General features: G+C 36.5%; 1 protein-coding gene across 1 annotated transcript; it reads right to left on the reverse strand.

The window, feature by feature from the left end:
- Window positions 1–13478: 13478 nt before the first annotated feature.
- Window positions 13479–18917, reverse strand: LOC113702186 (protein SUPPRESSOR OF GENE SILENCING 3-like). The gene is made up of 6 exons (XM_072059401.1): window positions 18696–18917; window positions 16590–17651; window positions 15990–16284; window positions 15631–15875; window positions 14214–14374; window positions 13479–14105 (listed from the first exon to the last, which is right to left on the reverse strand). Exons 2-6 carry the CDS (start codon window positions 17634–17636, stop codon window positions 13856–13858), a joined length of 1998 nt encoding a protein of 665 aa, XP_071915502.1. The 5' UTR covers window positions 17637–17651; window positions 18696–18917; the 3' UTR covers window positions 13479–13855.
- Between the last annotated feature and the right edge of the window lie 717 nt (window positions 18918–19634).

Raw genomic sequence — 19634 nt, forward strand, 5'->3', positions numbered from 1 at the left:
ACCAGTAGTTATCTTTAATTTTGATACGACTGATTCCTCCTCTCGTCTAGACTAGGGGTGTCAACGAATCGAGCTACTCGCGAATAGTTCGCGAGCAGTTCGAGCAAAAGATTGGCTCGAGTTTGGTAAAATCGATCTCGAGTCGATCTCGAACTATTCGAATATTTCCACGAATCGAATTTGAGCCTAAAAATGCTATATTCGATAGGTTCGCGAGCTTTTCGAGCTTAAGGTATATTTAAATATATATAATTTTATATTTGTAAAATTACTTAGATATATATAGTTGTAAACTTAATTACATGTTTTACCTATTAAAATTCAAAATATAATTGGGGTATTCTTGTCTTTCCAGATAATTCCTAAAAAAAAAAAAAATTTCACATGTCAAAATATCAAACTCTAATTAGGTCAAGCCGTTGAGAGCTTCAATTCAATCTCTGTCCAAAACGCCGTCTTCTTTCTTCTTCCTCACCTCAGTGCACGGCTGTCCCTAATTACCTATTCCTTAATCCCCATTCCTCACCTCAATCCCTAATTCCAATTTCAAATCAAACCAATTTGGGTTACTAGCTCCAGCCGTCCAGCTCCAGCCGTTTCATTTCGTTGTTGCTACTCTACCCATTTGGATTGTGCAGTCGGTGCAGGCGTGCGGCACTGCGGTGACCGGGAGCTTGGAATCCTTGGATCTTGAAGCAGGTGCAGTCGTGCAGCAGGTAAGATGTTATCCTTAAGTAATTTGGCTGGTCCCTTAAGTAATTTGACTTAAATTCTGTGATCTCTGGAGTAAAGAACGATTTGGGGGTGGGTTTTAATCACGTGCATCATCAGCTGCTTAGTCAGTCTGGGACTCTGGGGTGAGTCGTACTCCTAGGCAGGTGGTGTGCTTTTGTAGTTGTATTTTGGAATAGCCAGATGGTCATCACATGAATATCATCATGTTGTGCATTCGCTGAAGCTAGCTAATGGTAAATGTGAATTTATTAGCAATCACCAGAAATATTGATCTACACTTTCTTTCTTTTTTTCCAAGATTTCTTTTATTGTGTAGGTGGGTGTTGTGGTTGTTTAATTTAATGCCCAGGGGCGGGCGGGCAGGCAGGCAGGCAGAGGGTATTCTATTCTATTACTATAGCAGCAACCCAGAAATTAATTAGCAGAGATGCAACCATACAGCAACTAGCTAGTGTTATTTATAGCTACTAGTTGCCAGCCAATCATGCTCCACTGGAGTGCTGCATTCTTTATTACTCCATGTTTCTTGGACGTTTTAAGGTGAACGGCGGGAGTATATTACTACTTAGCGGTTATTACTACTGCATTGCATAGTAGAAACAGAAATATTTCTCCAACTTCATGCCCAGCAGAGCAGTTAACAGTAGTAAGACTTTCAAGAATGTTTTGTCCTGGGACTTGGAGTGAGAGTTACTGCACGTATATACACGTAACTTGGAGAAATGCGTACTTCAAATGGAGGTCCAGTAAAATGGGATGGTATCCGTAATATTTTAACCCAATCACATGTTTTAGATTATTCAAACTTTTGCTAAAGTGAGAGTTCTTTCTTTAATACATTTCTAAATGGAAGTACTTGTAAATTTACTCAATACAAGGATGAACAGAAGAAAAGTTGCTTCCTTCATCTATTTTATTAGGTAAACCTGTTATGTTAGCTTCTGCTGTTTACTTCTTATCATGCTATCAATTGGAAATTTCTATCAATCCTTGTGTACTTAAACATATTAATTAAGTTCAGTGGAAAGATATAGCTAGACATACTTACGGATGTCTCATTTGATGCATTTAGCATTTGAAGAGTCAATCTTGATTGTATTTTTTTGGTGACTAAAGCTTATTCTTTTCAGAACAAAGCCTACTCATGTGGTCTTCAGTGGTTTTCAAACTGGAGCGCCTCAAGAATCTGAATTACTCATATATTTGGAAAAGGGTCCAATCAAGATTGATTCAAGTGTGCCGCGACATGAATTTGATTGTTTGAATTGGTGGAAGAATAGCAGGCTCACATTCCCAATTTTATCCAAGATGGCAGCCGATATCCTTGCCATTCCTATTACTACAGTTGCTTCTGAGGCTACATTTAGCGCTAGAACAAGAGTAATTGACTCTTATAGAGCCTCACTAGCTCCTGAAACTGTAGAAATGCTTATGTGTGCCGGAGATTGGTGCCGAAACATTCATGGAGTGAAAAAAAAGATAAAAGTAAGTTTATTTCAAATTCATGTTATTGAAACAAAATTAGTTTATTATTTATTGTTATTGTTACTGTTATTATTATTTTGCAGAAATTGAAGGCAGCAAAAGAGATTCTACTTCCCATAAAATGAATGTGATAATTGGAAAGGTACATTGTTTGTGTTTAACACTTCGATTCCTCTTCAAATATCTTGTTTTACATTTTACAACTACTATTTTATTACTTAAATTATTTTTTTTTTTTGATAGGGCCTGCAATTGAAATTGGAAAGTTGGAAAGGATTATTGTGGAATGGACAAGAAGTTGCTGTTTTACTGCTTTAATTGTAAAATTTGTTTCACTTTTTTAAGTATGGTTATTTCTTGACAATTGACATTGCCTGTTGAAGACATTCACTTGAATGTTGAGTTGTTGACACTTTGTCTTTGTTGTTTCTATTTGTGTGACTTAGTGGATGTTGGTTGGCTGACTTATCTTTGAATTTGGATGCTGGTTTTGATGTTAAAATATGTATGGATGAATTTGGATATTGGTTGACAACTTGGCATTAGGCTGCTAAATTTTTGATAGTTTGATGCTTTGGCTTTAAATTGATATTTAAAGCTGGCTTGTCTTAGATTCTCAATCATATGGATAAGTTTGGACTTTGGACAGTGCTGTTCAGTGATTTGGTTCAGATAAAAGGCTGAATGAAGGACAAATTCGATATTGCAGACTTACTTATTTGTATTCTGTGTCCAGGCATTAGATGTATGATTTTAGCCTTAACATGTAACAAATGTCAAGGCCAAAAAAGATATTGCAGATTGACTTATTTGTGTTATGTGTCCAGGCATTAAATATATGATTTTAGCCTTAACATGTAACAAATGTCAAGGCTAAAAAGGCAATTGTAATCTATTTTCTAGCGTTCATTTCACTAGCAAACTTGTGTATCCTGGGATCCCCTCATAGTTGCCTCCTTTGTATCTTGCTTAAAATAGCACCCTGTTATGTACAACCCATACCATTGTAGGGGTTTTATTTTCTTTCTTGTTTTCGTGGCCTTTTTTGGGCTAAATAACTGAACCTTAGTGGAGTATCAAGAGATGTTAACTGCCTTTTTAATGGACCTTCGAGCTCGAACTCGAGCTCGAGCTCGACCGCGATTCGAGCAATTTCGAATTCGAGCTCGGATGCTCGAGCTCAAACTCGACCGCTCGAGCTCGAGTTCGAGCTCGACCGCAATTCGAGCAATTTCGAACATGAACTCGATCCTCACGAATTCCTTACGAATCGAATTCGAGCATGTAAAATTAATATTCGTCGATCTCGAGCTCGATCTCGAACCTTAAGCACTTTGTCGAACTCGAACTCGATCAAACTAGTATTCGAGCTCGATTCGATTCGTTAACACCCCTAGTCTAGACAACTGATTCCCTCGTGTTTTCACATGTGATGATGTTACCTATTAATACAAGTAATGAATATCTTGTCTGATAAGAGTTAAATTAGAGTCTTAAGTTATTCTCTTAGCACCTTAATGATATTGGGCCAAAATTGGACTTGTTAAACTTTCTTGAATCTCTACTAGCTAGCCAGTCTTGCAATTTAACCTTGTAGTTAGCAGGTACTAGTCTGAACTATGGTGCTTGAGAGTATAGGTGATAAACAAATTCATTTAACTAATTTTACTTGTACTCGTTTATGAATAAATGGATATGAGTATCTTAAATTTTTATATATGAATATAAATGGGTTATTCAATAATATTTATTTATATTAAATGAGTATTATTGGATAACTCATCAAATTCAATTAATTCATTTAGAATTGTCTTCCCTCAAGTATTCTCTTTTATTTCACTCAATATTTTTTTTTAGATTCTTCATTTTGTCATGATGTTAATTACTTTTGTTTCATTACTATTATTATTATTTATTGATTTTATCTTATCATTTTATTTTCTCTTAGTCTAGTATAAATTGATAATTTAATTTACAAAAATGAATTTAAATGAGTTTGTAAAAAGTTAAAATAAATGGGTTATAAATGGGTAACTGGGTTATTCAATTCATTTTTTGACTTATTCATTTATATCCATCTAATTAAATTGGTATAAATGGATTGATTTATTTATACTCATTATCCATTTTAACTAATCCAAATCCGTCCAAATAACCAATCCAAATCCGTCCAAATCACCTATTTTGACACCTTTACTTGAGAGTATGAGATGTTTATTTTGTGTTGCTTAATTGATGTTAATTTCATCGATGCTACTGGAATTGCTTAGCAGGAATTTCCTATTTACCAAACATAGCATTTCTAGTTCCAAATAGATACATAGAAAAGTAGTTGATGTGAGACCCCGAAATTTTACTTGTCTTTATAACTCTTATTTGAATTTACTTGCCTTAGATTCTTGGTTGAATGTGAGCCAAGGAGTGAATTTTGGTAAGAAAAGTTTCATAATCTCAAGTTATTAGAAAATCTAGAAATTTTCGTAGGAGGCTCTGCGCAGCTTTGGAAAATTGGCTATAACTTCCTATAGGAAAGTCGGAATTGAGTTCCGTTTGTTGCGTTTGAAACTAGACTCATAGGGCTTCCTACAGTGAAAAATTTAGAGTTTGATTCAATCTCTATAAATTCCAAAAAATTGGCAAAACTGACTGAAAATTCTGCCCTGCACAAGTAAACATAGGAATGTTGTAGTAGCTTATGGCTCAATTTAGACTAACGTATGAGCTGAATTTTTTTTTGAGGTGTCTTCTATAGATTATTAGGGTTTTAAGTCTAGTTTTTAACAGGCCAAGTTGTATGAATGTTTGACATTTATAACTCAAGTTATGATTTTTCTAAAGGAATGTCATAAGTTAGGGTTTTTTTGTGCATACTAGGGTTTTTGGTGTGTCTTTGGTGCATTGTGGTAGTGTGATCACATGGTGAGGTGTGTGTACTAAATTTGGTGGATAAGAATAAGTATTAAGTAAGAGAAAGTGTGTGATTAGAAGTGCTAATAATAAGTTAGTGAATCATAAGTTAAAACACTAGTACGGGCGAGTTAAGGAAAATCGGCTTGAACTGACGTGCACCGTTTGCTACCGATTGAATACACCACTTGAACACTACTTCATTACCTTAATCTCCTTGTTATTAATTGAGAAAAATCAGCCCTAAATATCTTCTTATACCAGCCGAAATTTTGGACTCAAAAACAAGAGAGAAAAGAAAAAATTTGACCTCAAATCAAAGTGTGACACTTGTTGGAAATTTAGTAAACTTTGACCAAGCAAATTTCCTACCTTCTTATCTTTCTTCTTGGCTGAATTTTCTTCATTTCTTGTTGGTCTTGGTCGTGAGTTTAGGAGAGGAAAGAGAGGAAGAAACCTTTCCATTTCCAACCTTGAATCAAGTTTGTTTGAGTGAAATCAACCAAACCAAACCGATTAAACTTACCTTTTGGTGCTTGGAAGGCTTGGTGTGATGAAATTTTAGGAAGGTAGTGGTTTGTTTCTCACTTACAAGGAGCTTTTGGAAGGTATAAGGTTTGAACTTGTTTTTCTCTTGTTTAATCTTGCTAAAGTTGGTATAGAAGTTCTTAATCTTGGATTGTCATGGTTGAATTCCTAGTTTTTGATGATATAGTGGCATGTTCAGCTAGGGTTTGCAATTTTCAGCTTTGATTACTATTGTTTATCTAGTATATGATGTTGATGAACTTGGATATGGACTTGGGGTAGTGATTAAAGGCATGAATGTCACTTGTAAGCATTGAAACATCAAATTCCAGCATTTGTAGTGATTCTGCCCTCTTTTTGGAACCAAACTGATCTGCATATTCGTCCATGATAAAGGCCAAATCAGTTCTTGCTCAAATCATGAAAGTTTTAGAGAATGGAGTTATCTATCTACGTTCAAAACTTCAGCTCAATCGGATCACTGTAACTTATGAAATGACTAAAATACCCCTGACTGCCCAAATGCCCTATTTCACAGGCAGCTTTCTGTTTTCTCTGAGATTTCAAATTTTGATCTTGAAAATGCAGGAACTGGGTGTCGATATCTTCATAGGAAATGTAGGTCTCTGTTTTAGCTTCAAAACGCCATAAAATTTACCCCAATCCGATAAGCGTAGTTTCAAATGTGACCAAAACGCCGGAAGATGTCAAACCTGCTACTTAGCCATTCGTCTTTAAAACTGGTTTCCAACTTTGATTTTGATGGTTGCATTGCTAGAATTGCCTTGTATTTGGATGACATTGAGCCTAGTTGAAGGGTTATTGTGTTAAGATTGCTTATGTGTGAATTTGGGTTGAGTTGAGGAAAGAATGAAGCCCTAGGTGGCTAGAAAATAGCTAAATACAAAGGGCATGCTGCCCAATTACTTGCTCTTATGAATATTAGTAAGATGTAAGGTTTGATTTTGGGGTTAGTTGGATCTTAAATTACATATGTATTCTTGAATGCACTTCAATAATAGTATATGAGTTGTTTTTGACCAAGATTTGGTATCAACTAAGATGAAAAGTGTTAGTTTTATTTCGAAAACTTTGAATTACATTTGCTCGCTTCAATTTGGGATTGGTGGTTCTTTCAACTACTGATTCCTGAAATTTTCTTTTGTTATGTTTGAATTTGAGAAATGACTCAAGATTTTTCGTGATATGGAAGTTCAAATGATATTATTCACTCTAAAACTATATTTTCATATTTGCACTAGTAATTTCTGGATTTTTGTTAGTTCATATAGATTTTGATTAGTTGAACAATAATACCTTATTTTGATTGATCTAGGTTTCTTTGGTCATCCGAAGTACAACTCGGAAGGAAACTTTTGACATATCTCTTGCTCATATTGATGAGTGTTCCTTGTGTGTTTGTACAATAAGTGACTATGTGACTATTTGTGAATGTTTGCTTGAGTGTTAAATGCTTTCCAAGGATTGTTAAATGGATTTTCGATGGACGAGTATGTACTTTATCGCACTCAACCCAAGCCAAAGTGAATTTTCAATGATTGAATGCTATTTGTGCATGAATGTAAGCCTTTTGGCTGAACTAGGCCCTTGCCCTTCGTTGCCAGTCGACTCGAGCCAGAAGCGGACTCGGTCAGGTGGCCGGTGACCCTGGGATAATGTTTGGTATATTCGAGTATGACCACGAAAGTTGGTGGAGAACTGGCCAGTGAATTGGCTAGTGACGGGAAATGAAATCAATGAATGAATATCAAGAAACTGGAGGAATTTTCACTTGCAAATGTTTTCTAAAATTGGAGGGATAAGGAAAATGGTTGGCGAATGAATGAACGAATGGCTCCACGTGAGCATGTATCCTTTTAATGAGTGTGTTCTCATTGCTTTTATATTATGAATGTTTTCTCGATTAATTGTTTTTCAATGAATAATGTCCTTGTTTCAATTGTTTGATTACTTGTTTGCGAACCTCATTGGGCTTTTAGCTCATTCATTTAGTTTTATTTTTCTTACAGGGGATGCAAGCGTGGCGTGAGACTTGTACAGGCTAGCGTAGTCTATTTTTTTTGAATTTTGCACTTGTACTCGCGCTAGTGCTCGACTAGGGTTGGTTGCACCTGGATTGTAAACACTTTGATATATTTGGGTGTGTATAAGTCTTGTAGCTAGATTTAAGCACCAATGTATATGTTAAGCTTGGAATCGTTGTTTTTTTTTTTTTCTATAGTTGTAAGTTCTTTTCTCAAGTTAAACGTTAGTGAGTCCTAGCGAGAGTTGGGTAGGCGACTCGCTAAACCCTAGGGTATGCCCTAGGAGGAGGTGGGGTCGTCACAGTTGACCCGTCTCTTTTCTTTGTTGATGTAGAGGCTACTGAACGCAAAGATGGATTAGGTACAGCTGCATGGGTGGTAGTTCCCATTAGTTGTGAATCATCTCGGCCCATGAAAGCAGGATTTCTCGTAATATTATTTTGTACTTTACAATTTATAGGTTTTCAAGTCAAAGGAAAAAAAAAGGGACATTTGATTCTTTTCATTCACTTAAAGCAAATATTTGATTCTTTCGATTCTTTACCATCGGAATAGACTATCGTAATAGTCAAAATTTCCATACAATTTTTAAATTCACATATATTTAAACTTGTTCTCTTTCAAATCTACCAAGGTTTGGATCTAAGTTAGGAGTTGAATTTAAATAACTTGTCTAAGCTAAGTAATTCAAATCAATATATATCATATTATTGAATTAATTTGACCCCTTGTCTCTAGTCCTCCATCACATCTTTGAACTGCATTATCTTTTAAAATTATACCATGCACTACACAAGCACTGACATCCTTGCAGTTGTCACTAGTCTCCAAAATAATTTGCCCCACTTTACATCAAGGGATAATTTCAGAAACCTCCCCTGATCTTTCTGACTATTTCATTGGCCTCTCTCTAGATTTTTAAAATTACACTAATCTCCTTTAAGATTTATAATCTTATAATATCTAGATCCAAGCAACAATTAAAAAGTGATATTGGGAGAGAGAAAATAATATTATTCCACTATTATTTCTCATCTACTAAATTGTTTAATTAATCTAATACCTATCCAAACACTAAAGAAAATATTAAAATGCTATTTATTATCAGGAATTAAATCACATATGGCATCAAAAGTAGTGTATCATCAAAAGAGTCATCCCAAATTGCATTAGTTATGCCCAATCTGCGTTTGTCCCTGGTCGGCACATCCTTGATAATGTTATTTTAGCACAGGAACTGCTGCATTTTATGAAAAATAAGAGAACAGGCAGAAATGGTTTTATGACCCTAAAACTTGATCTATCAAAGGCCTATGACAGATGGCAGTTCTTGGGGAGGATGAAGATAAAGATGGGTTTCTGTCCCACCTGGGTTAAATGGATCCTTAACTGTGTCACCACAGCAGCATATTCCTTTAATGTGAATGGTCAAAATGCGGGATATGTAAAACCATCCAGGGGAATTAGACAAAGGGAACCCCTATCCCCTTATTTGTTCCTTATCTGTGCTGAGGGGCTGTCCAACTTGATGAATCAAAGACTCAACAACAAAGCTCTAACAGGAGTCAAAGTGGGGAAGGATTGTCCAAAACTGTCTCATTTATTATTTGCTGATGACTCTCTATTTTACTGTAAAGCTAGCACATAGGAAGCCAAACAAATGAAAGAGATGTTTGCTGCATATGAAAGAGCTTCAGGCCAGGCCATCAACTATGAGAAGTCTGCAATTTTCTTTAGTGCAAACACAAACAAAGAGCTCAGAAAGGACATATGTGCTGAGATGGGAAATATGAAGGAGGCTGCAAGTAGAAAATACCTAGGACTACCTATGCTAATAGGTAGATCAAAGCAACAGGTACTCGGATATATTAAGCACAAGGTGAAAGACAAGCTACAAGGGTGGAAAAGGAACCTTTTAAGTCACGCAAGCAAGGAGATTCTGATCAAGTCTGTGGCAATGGCACTTCCCACGTATACTATGTCATGTTTCAAGCTTCCAAAAGTGCTGTGTAATGATATAAGTAAGATGATAGCTACATTCTGGTGGGGAGGTGGAGAGAATGAGAGGAAAATGCATTGGACTAGCTAGAACAAGATATCGCAGGTGAAAGGTAAGGGGGGACTGGGATTTAGAGATTTGGAAAAGTTCAATGAAGCACTCTTAGTCAAGCAACTGTGGAGAATACTCACCAATCCAGATTTGCTTGTGAGTAAGATAATGAAAGAAAAGTATCTAGCAAAACCACAGAACTGGGAAAGAGAAACCCCTAGAGCAGCTTCTTGGACCTGGAAAAGCATTTTTGGAACAAGAAATCTGGTGACAAGAGGGATAGGGAAGAGGGTAGGAAATGGGAAAACAATTGATATTTGGCAGGATAATTGGATACAAGGGACTGAGGATGGAAGGATAAAAACTAGAAGAGACCCACGGTGCACACTAAGGAAAGTAGATGAACTGATAGCAGATGGAGTTTGAAACCAGGAAATACTGAATCGCTGGTTTATAGCAAAGGATGTCCAAAAGATCAAGGCTAACAGGCTACCAGGATAGATTGTATTGGCAATACACCAAAGCAGGTGTGTTTACAGTGAAATCTGCCTATGATGCGGCAATGGAAACAAGGCAGCAACAGCACATGGGAAGACTGAAGGGAGATAGTGGAAGCACGAGCTATGATCAGCAGAACTCAAAAATCTGGAAAAGTGTGTGGACCTTACAGATGAAACACAAACTGAAGCACTTCATCTAGAGGTGCCTACATCACAGTCTGCCAGTGAATGAACAAATACAAAAGAGAACAGGTAAAGGCAGTCCAATGTGTCGCAGTTGTGGGGAAAAGGTGGAAATAATAGAACATATGCCGTTCTTTTGTGGCAATGCTGAAACCACATGGAAACTAGCACCTCTACAATGGGATGGATTGAAGGAGCTGTGAGGTAATTTTGTAAGGTGGTGGGAAGGGATATTAGGAGCAAAAAAAAAGGAACAAGGATAGGAACACATAACACTAACTGTAAACATTCTTTGGCAAATATGGAAGGCAAGGAACAGGAAAGCCTTTGATGAAAGAGAAGCAGACCCAAGGAAGACAGTGCAGAAAGCTATAGTAGAATGGGATGAGTATATAGAGGCCCAAAAAGATACAGCTGGGGAGTTCATTCAACAAACAACAATCTCAAACAAAGGGGAGAAATGGAGGCCACCAACAAGAGGCACGATAAAGATAAATTCTGATACTGCATTCTCACAAAACATGGAGAGAACAAGTATAGGTGTTGTGACCAGAAATGCAGAAGGAGAGCTGATGAAAGTATGGGCAAGAGCTGAACTCAAACATAGCGAGCCACAGGTGGAGGAAGCAGTAGCAATCAGGATGGGAATGCAAATGGCCTAGGAAGCTAACTGGAAGGCAGTAGAATTCCAGTTGGACTGCAAAGAGGTGGTGGACATGATTAACAAGGAAGATAAGCAGCAAACCAGGATAGCCATCATCCTTGAGGACATTGCTAATATGAGATGTTTGTTTGAACAATGTACTTTCTCCTTTGTTCATAGAACTGGGAATGGCTGAGCACATAGCTTAGCAAAGTTTGCAGTAAAGCTAACAAAAAATGTTGAATGGGAAGTGTGTTTTCCCATGTGGCTCCATGAGAGAGCACAAAATAATTACAGAGGAAGTAACTCTGATGTATCTAAGTCTTGTAGTATCAAGTTATGAAATGAAATGAAAGTATGAGGTTTGACAAAAAAAAAATTCTATATATTTTACTTAATGTAAAATCTAAATTGCTCTTTTCAGTTATAAATCCATTATTAAACATGATCAATAATAAATAATCAAAAAAATCTATAACTAAAATATTTTAAAGAATGAGTTTTAATACCAAAAAGATATTAGCAACTAACCTTAATATATTGACAAGAGTATTTATGATGTCAAAAGTTTGTTCCCTGTAATATTTTAGTTGCAAATTTTTATTATTATTTATTGTTGATCATGTTTGATAATGGATATGTAACTAAAAAGAATAATTTGAATCTTATATTAAGTGAAAATATAAAATGATATACTATTTTTTGATGTTATATATAATTTGATTCCTAATAATAAACAGCAAATTTTAGTGATTTTTTTAATGTATGGGTTGGTATTAAATTAATTAAATAATATAGTAAATAAGAGACAATGATGAAATCACATTATTTTATCTTCCCTAATATTACTTTTTAATTATCGATTGAATCTAATATTATAAGTTAATTAACTTTAAGAAAAGTTAATGTAATTTTCGAAACATGAAAGGATGCTAGTGAAATAGTGAGAAACCTGAGTGGAGGTTTCTGAAAAGATTAAATACAAAAAACCTCATGTGATTTAGAATTTGATCACGATACCTTATCATTATTTGAAAATCCCCACATAATCCCCCGTGTTTCGAATTGCGTGAAATTTGGATGGAAACCATCCAAACTAACAGAAGGTACAACCCACTCGCCTTATGCACATGTATACGCAATAAAAATGATTAATTTTAGTATAAAAATCAATTTTTTTTTCAAAAATACCCTTTTTATCAACCAAATTCCTTATTTTATTTCTTCCACCATCTCCTTTCTTCATCCACCATAATCCACCACTCCCTTCACCTCCATCTCCCTCCACCCCGCCACCCTACGCCTTCCACCACCACCACCTCCTCCCGTCTCCTGCCACCCCCCTCCTTAAGCGCCACCACTCTCCCCCTCTTCCTCCCTCCTCTCTCCCTCTTCCCTCTTTTCCCCCTCTCCCTCTCTCCCCGTTTTTCCACCTCTCCCTCTCTCAGCCGGCAACCAGATCTGCCACCCCCTATAATAGCTCTTCATCGGATTTTGCCCAGAATACCTCTCTCCATAGCCCATCCGTTTGGGAGAGCAGTCTCACTAGCCAAGTCGGGAAATCCGTGCCTGGTCTCATCCTAGCTATTTGATTAAGTTTGGGTTAGGTTCTGATCTCTTGCTGCTGCACTACTAATTTATTAGTAGTATTATTATAATAATTAAATAAAGGAGTAGTACGAGGAACACGCTTATTGTGGTTTGTGTTAATACCTACACCTGGACTGAAGTGATGGTGGTAATTGGTAAAGTTGTGTCTGCATCTAAGAGGATGTAGGATCGACAGTCCGAATTGGGTTTCGCTTTTCAGCGTGTTGTTTTAGTCCTTTTGGGGAAAAATGTTTGCCAGAGAATATAGTGTACCTTCGAGGCCAAGCATACAATGAAAACTGACAGTTCTAATGATTAAGGGAAGAAGATATTTTTATTAAAATTTATTTTGACCTATCAAGTTTTTTTTTTTGTTAAACCATACAAATTTTAAGAACATGATTTTGGCCCACTTAAGCTTTGGTAACCCTCAAAATGGTTAGTTTTATAAAAAAAAAATGGAAATAAAAAAAGGAGAAATGAAGATATAAAGAGGGTAGCATGGACATTTCAAATCTATCCATTAATTTGGATGATTTACATCCAAGTTTCAAATAAGTCCTAAACACAAGGAGTTACGTAAAGAGATTTTAAAAAATGAGGAGATATCATGATCAAATCTCAAATTACAAGAAAATCTTTTGTATTTTACCCTTTCTGAAATTATCCCTTGCGGGAAAGCCATTTGGTAACTGGCTATCTTTTCCATTTTTCTTTTTCCTTATTCTCTGTATGCTTGACATTTGCCTTGGTGGAATAGCTACCTTGGTGAAAAATAATGCCAGCAGCTCCAACCCAGATATACATAGACGTGAACTCAAATAGGACCTATGCAGCAATGTTGATATTTTTTTCCAAAGTTTCCAAATTTTCTTTTTCCCAGTAGTTCTCGAGGCAACAATACTGCCAGGTGGGAGCAAAAGACAACACTGTAATCAAGTTCCGACACTATGAAAGTTGAAAAATAGGAGAACTGAAGTTCGACATCGAAAAGATAATCAAAATAAGGACGCAGCTGCACAAAGCTGAAATTCGCCAAAGAAAAGGTTCCAGCTTAGCATTTTCCCGTGTTTAAATCATCGCCGAACCCAAAACAAAGCTAAAGCAACATCCTGAACGTCTCAGCTATTTAACATCAGTTAATTGAGTATCAACACAACGTTCACGATCAGCAACTGCTTTCTTATCACTATTGACCAGCTCTGAGTTCTGCTGGCATGTACTTCTCCATCAGCTTACTCTCTTCAATGTTAAACTCCTCCTCAACTGCAACCTCTTCCTCCCAGTGTCTACGCTTCAATGCTAACTCTTCCTGCAAATGCCTGCTTTTCATCTCTGACATCCTTTCTTCATGAGATTTCATCAGCTTCTCTCTCTGAGAAACAAATTCTTCCATTTCTTTGTCCTGAAGCTTGATAGACTTTGCAATTGCCTCAGCCCTATGTTCATAAATTCAAGATCAATTAATTAGAGCAAAAACACAGACACACACACAACGCATTGCTGAGAAGATGCTTGTGTTATGGAGTCAGGCAAAAGCACATTACATGACACGAGGATCCTCTGCTGAAGAAGGATTTGCATGAGACTGTTGAGTGATTTTTTCACGCTGCTCCTGTTGAATCTTCTCAAAATCATCCTCCTTTGCATCCCTTGCTTCATATATCACCTTGATCTGTTCCTTGAAAAATTGCTCTTGATAATCCATCTGAAAATTTAGAAGCAAAAAACAATGATGTGGTCGCCTTAATGAACAGATGAGCCTGAGTTGTTTGTTGATGAACTGTCAAGCGTACTAACACACAATCAGTCTGAACAGACTGATTGTACATTTGGCCAAGCAAATTCAATCAGTCATCAGTCATACAAAACAATCTATCATACATAGTCACTGCAATTGTTTTGAATTACACCTGGAAAATCAAATTTATGGTTTCAAATTGTCCAACTACATAAATCAGGGAGGGAATGGTACGAGCATACTGATCATCAATTGTCCTTGTCCGACAGGTTATTGCTTAAGGGCATATTTTTGTTTCATGGTCTTAATAACAAGCTGATTTAAACTATTAATTAAGTAAAAAGCTTTCTATGAAGTTTCCTTTCTTCAGTTTTTGGATGGTGGAAGGCCAATTTTAATATCTGAGGACTCAGGTAAAACAAAAATATTAGATCAGTTTTGCAAGCATTGTCCACAGCAGATGTTTAGAAGTGCTGAGGAAGAATAAGAGATGGGCTAGTACAACAATTCAGGGGAGTTAACTTTTTCTTCAGCCACATCCCCAAGAAAACCACGGAAAATAAGATAAAAGAGAGAAATTCAGACCTAATTAGTCGATCATTTCCATACATGTGCAAAAAAGGAATTAGATCTTTTAGCATATTTTAAATTCCTGGGAGTAACAACCAGTGAATATATCTGGAAAATTTTAGTCGAAATGATTTGCAGGCAAAGGAAAAGAATCACAACTAAAGTCAGCAAGCCAAGTTAATCAATTTTCGGCAGAAAAGATCAGCCAGGAGTGTCAACATCAATTCAACAAAATCAATTTTTGTAATGCATGCAAACAAACATGAACCCACATCAAAGATACATCAATTATAAATTCAACAATATCAAACAGATGTAACAAGGAGAATTTAACTCTGGAAGCAATAGCAGCTGCTTAACTAGTTGACACATAAATGACAACAAAGAAAGGAGCATATAACAATCATTTGCTGTATGAAGGTAGGAATGGAATTCATGCATGCATGTGGCATGCACTATGCTGCTAAAGGCCTTAATATGACAGCAACAAGAACATCAAGGCTAAAATTTTGATTTCATGTACATATATACTGGTTACAAATGGTTAGGAACCAAATAGACAATGAACTTTAAAATAAACCAATGACTTATTATCAGAACAATCAACTGGCCCAGAGTAACTAACTAATTGCAAGAAACAGTTCAAACCATACCTCTTCCTTATTTTGCTCATGATGCTTTTTCGTTCTCAACCTCACGATACGGTTCTCTTCTTGCATCTTCCTCAACTTTTCACTGACCAAACCAAAAGATGCTTCAAGAGCTTTTGAGTGTCTTTGTTCTTTTGCCACTCTGTTCTTGAACCATAACAACTGCTGGTTATCTTCACTCATCTGTTTGAGTTGTCTGACAACCATTTCTTGATAGGATCTAACCTCAAATTTCAGTTTTGATTTCCCTGTAGAATAGACGATTGATCAAACTCCAAGTGACATCTATATATATATATATATAGACACAAAGACATATCTCTTTTGAAAAAAAAAAAAAAAGCTACCAGAAGCACAAGTACCTTGACAATGATAGTTAAAGCTGTCAAGGTCCCTCTTCTCTGCCATGAACCCATAGAGTTGACGCTTTCCACCAGGATAAAATGGCACCCTTTTGCGCTCCCAAGAGTCCCGGTCTCTTCCGTTGTCCTCAAAATGCTTGCTCAGTCGCTCAGCCTCCAAATATCCCACTGCTGACGCCTCAAAAATCAAAAGGCTCATTCCCCGATGGCCTTGTGGACCATATGAATGCCGGGCCTTAACAGCAGCATAAGAGCTGAAATAGTCAAGCAGCTCTTGATTTCCCATGCCCATCCACTACAAGGAAAACAAAAAGAAAGAACAGATCTAAAACAATTAATAACTAACACTTGCATAATTTATCATTAGTCATAATTCATCATTAGTCACTCAAGTGTCCCAATTGCTAAAAAATAAGCTAATAATTTAAGCATTTCTTTTAGCTTTATCTTCAACAATGAATTCTTTGAACAGCTTCAACTGGAGAAGACTTTTACATGAAAAATACATTTCAATTTTTTAACATAGCTATTCTAGAACTCACTTTTTATGCCATCTTAAACCAACTAGAACAAGCAAAAATGGATCCTGAAACCAAGTACCTTGTCATTTTCATCTTTCTCGTGCCTTGTGTTCATAATGACCACCATCGGTGGCCACACAATTTCCTTCTCTGTCCTTTCATCCAAACCTTCCCACTTCCCAAACATTTCCCCTGCAGGGACAGCTGAAGTTCCCCGCCTGTGCAGTTCCTCCTCCAGAAGTTGAGCAAGCTCCCTATGAAGCTTCACCCTTGTTGCTCCTTTTGTCTTTGCATGAGCAATAAGGGGCTGCAAGCCTCGAAACCAGTCAATGGCTCCAGGACCACCTTTGCAAGCAGGGCAATGCCATTGTCTCTCTGCGTCATTAATCTGCTCAACAGTCAAACTATCCATACATTCAAAAAGTTCATTAAACCAGCGGTTTTTCTTACGTGCATCATGACTCTTTACACTAGTGTCTGAATCAAAATCATCACTTAAAATATCATCATCATCATATTCATCAGCCGTATCTGATTCATAATAATCATCATCATCAACCACCTCACTTGTTTTAGCATTCTCTTTGCCAACAAGATCAGGATTCTGCACGTTTAGATTCTTCTCAGAACCCTCTTCCAAGGGTTGAGTAGATCCTGTTCTAGCAGACCAGTTCCAGCCATGCTTTAGAGGTGGAGGAACAGCAGGAGCTGATGTCACTTGGTTACCATCAGAAGTTTGATTGAAAGACTGGGGTTTGCCATTTCCTCTAGCAGAAGGTCTCCGAGAATCAGCTGGCAAGGTTGGCCAATTATTTCCAGCACCCCTTCCTGATCCACCACTGCTTCGCATACCTAACTTCTGAACAACATCAGAATGACCCCATGCTCTAGGATTTGAATTTTGTGAAGCCCACTGCTTGGAAGCACTGCTTCCAGCCTTGTTCTTGGACTTCTTCGTATAAACCTCCCAACCATCATCTTGAGCACTATCCAAGCTAACATCATTAACATCATGACTCAACTGCTCAATCTCGTGGTTGAGGGCCTCAGATGTATTTTTCCCTTTAGGTGATGAACTAACAGGCCCACCACTGGAAGGCCTCCCACCCACCTTCCGCAAACTCATCTTTGATCAAAATCACTGAACAGATTTAATTTAAAAAAAGAAAAAGAAAAAGAGTATTAGAACAAGGAAAGCAACAGCTACAGAGAGAAGCTAGAAAAACAATAGCCTCATGGCTTGCATAACCAAACTAGTAGAACAGGATTAAATTGCAAGCCAATAAAACGTCAAGCAATTTGCAGTATTTCATAATATATCACTGACGCAGGAAATACACTAAAACATAAGACATTGACTATACTAGTTGTAGCAACCACAAATCTCATGTCGTTACTTTTACATTTGCCATTACATCCAGTAAGCCATCTCTAGCATACTGACAGTAAGTTTTCAGACATATACAGACTAGACCTATTGTGTTGCTTGTTTATCTTGTTTTCCGTCATATTCTAACAGGATTTAAATGATGGCAAACCAATCAGTCATCTGCAGCATGCAATCTGATGAAATTCATATGCGCAAGTCCAGAGTATAATGCAATTTCACCAACAATAAATAAGTATCATACAATAAACACACAATCAGAGATCTATGCAACATAAATACAACATACAACACTAAAACACTGAACCTTAAGAGATATAAGGTTCTTAGGGGAAAACAAGAATAGACAATTGAACAAAAATAAGATTAAAAATAAAAGGCTTCAAAACCTTCTTCTAGAACAAACAAAAATTAAGGCAAAACTGCAAAGAAAAAGAAAAACCCATGCAGGGATTAGGTACTAGTAAACTCCATCACATATCTAGAGAGGAATAACTCACCGATTAGACAATCATGTACACATTACCATTTTCCCGCAAAATCATTTTAAAAAAATCAACAATTTGCGAAAATGAAGAGAGGAAAAAGCGATTACCAAAAAAGGGAAAAAATACACAACGTATACACTTCTATCTGTAAGAAAACAATCAGAATTTGAATGAGAAATAAAATCACCGATGATAAACTTATGACAAGCAGATGAAAGGGCTCCCAGGGTTTTTGCATTCTTCTTCTTTTCGTTTTCTTTTTTGACAAAAAAAAACTCAAATAAAAGTGGAGAGAATAGGAACAAGGTACCTGAGAAGGAGAGTAAAATGTGAGACAACGGTAACCGGTGGCCGGACGGAGAATGTCGCCGGCGATTACAGTCGTCAGGAAGAAGAAATGAGAGAGAGTGGGAGTGAGGAGTGTGTGTTGTGTGTGTAAAAATTGGCGTGAAGGGGAAGCCAGACCCAAACCCCCACTAAAAGGACACTTTTTTAGTACTCTCAGTCTACGAGGGAGACCAAGGAAGGCAATCTCTTGACGAGCCGCGTTAGTCATTAAATAGTCTTTAGCTATAGTACTACTGTTTCGGACTTGAAAGCTTGTATTCAATTTGCCTTTTTTATTTTTGCCGAACTGGGTCTGTTTGGCATTTGAGTTTTTTGTCAAGTTTATCTCCTACAAGTTTTTTAAAAACTTTAGATACAGTAATCTCAAAAAACTTCTCAAAATTTTTAAACTATACACTTCAAAAATTTTTTAAAAAAATTTCTACGGTAAATTACAGTAAAATTTTAAACAAACACTCAAAAAAACTCATTTGTCAAACGGGACCTAGATTTCCAGTCGTGTTTGGTACAGCATCTCAAGTCTCAGACCTCCCCCAAAGTTGATTTTTTTTTTTTTTAGATAATTTCAGAACCCTCTCTTGAGCTTTTTAACAATTTCACCTAGCTTTCATGAAATTTGAAAAATTATATATACTTTTATCTAAATTTACCATTTTAGTAACAAAAACAATTTAATGGTCAAAATTTCGAATGAATAACCCAAAATGCCCTCATAAAATTATGAAGTTCATTTTACCTACTTATAGAATTATTTAAAAAATATGGAACATGCGCAAAATCTCAAACTCACTTTCAACCTTCATCTTTATTATTTTAAACCTTTTATATTACCACATCTCAAATTATTACCATTATCATCATGACCACTACCACCATCAGTTCCTAAATTCTAAAATTCCAA

Source organism: Coffea arabica, chromosome 7e (assembly GCF_036785885.1).
Source record: "Coffea arabica cultivar ET-39 chromosome 7e, Coffea Arabica ET-39 HiFi, whole genome shotgun sequence".
Classification (NCBI taxonomy): Eukaryota; Viridiplantae; Streptophyta; class Magnoliopsida; order Gentianales; family Rubiaceae; genus Coffea; species Coffea arabica.

Excerpts from the sequence above, each read along its gene's own strand:
- LOC113702186 (XM_072059401.1), bottom strand. The coding sequence starts at position 17,636 with ATGAGTTTGCGGAAGGTGGGTGGGAGGCCTTCCAGTGGTGGGCCTGTT. Across the intron at positions 14,375-15,630 it reads ATGAGCAAAATAAGGAAGAG|ATGGATTATCAAGAGCAATT; the intron begins GTATGGTTTGAA and ends CTAAATTTTCAG. Across the intron at positions 14,106-14,213 it reads GCAGAGGATCCTCGTGTCAT|GGCTGAGGCAATTGCAAAGT; the intron begins GTAATGTGCTTT and ends TTATGAACATAG.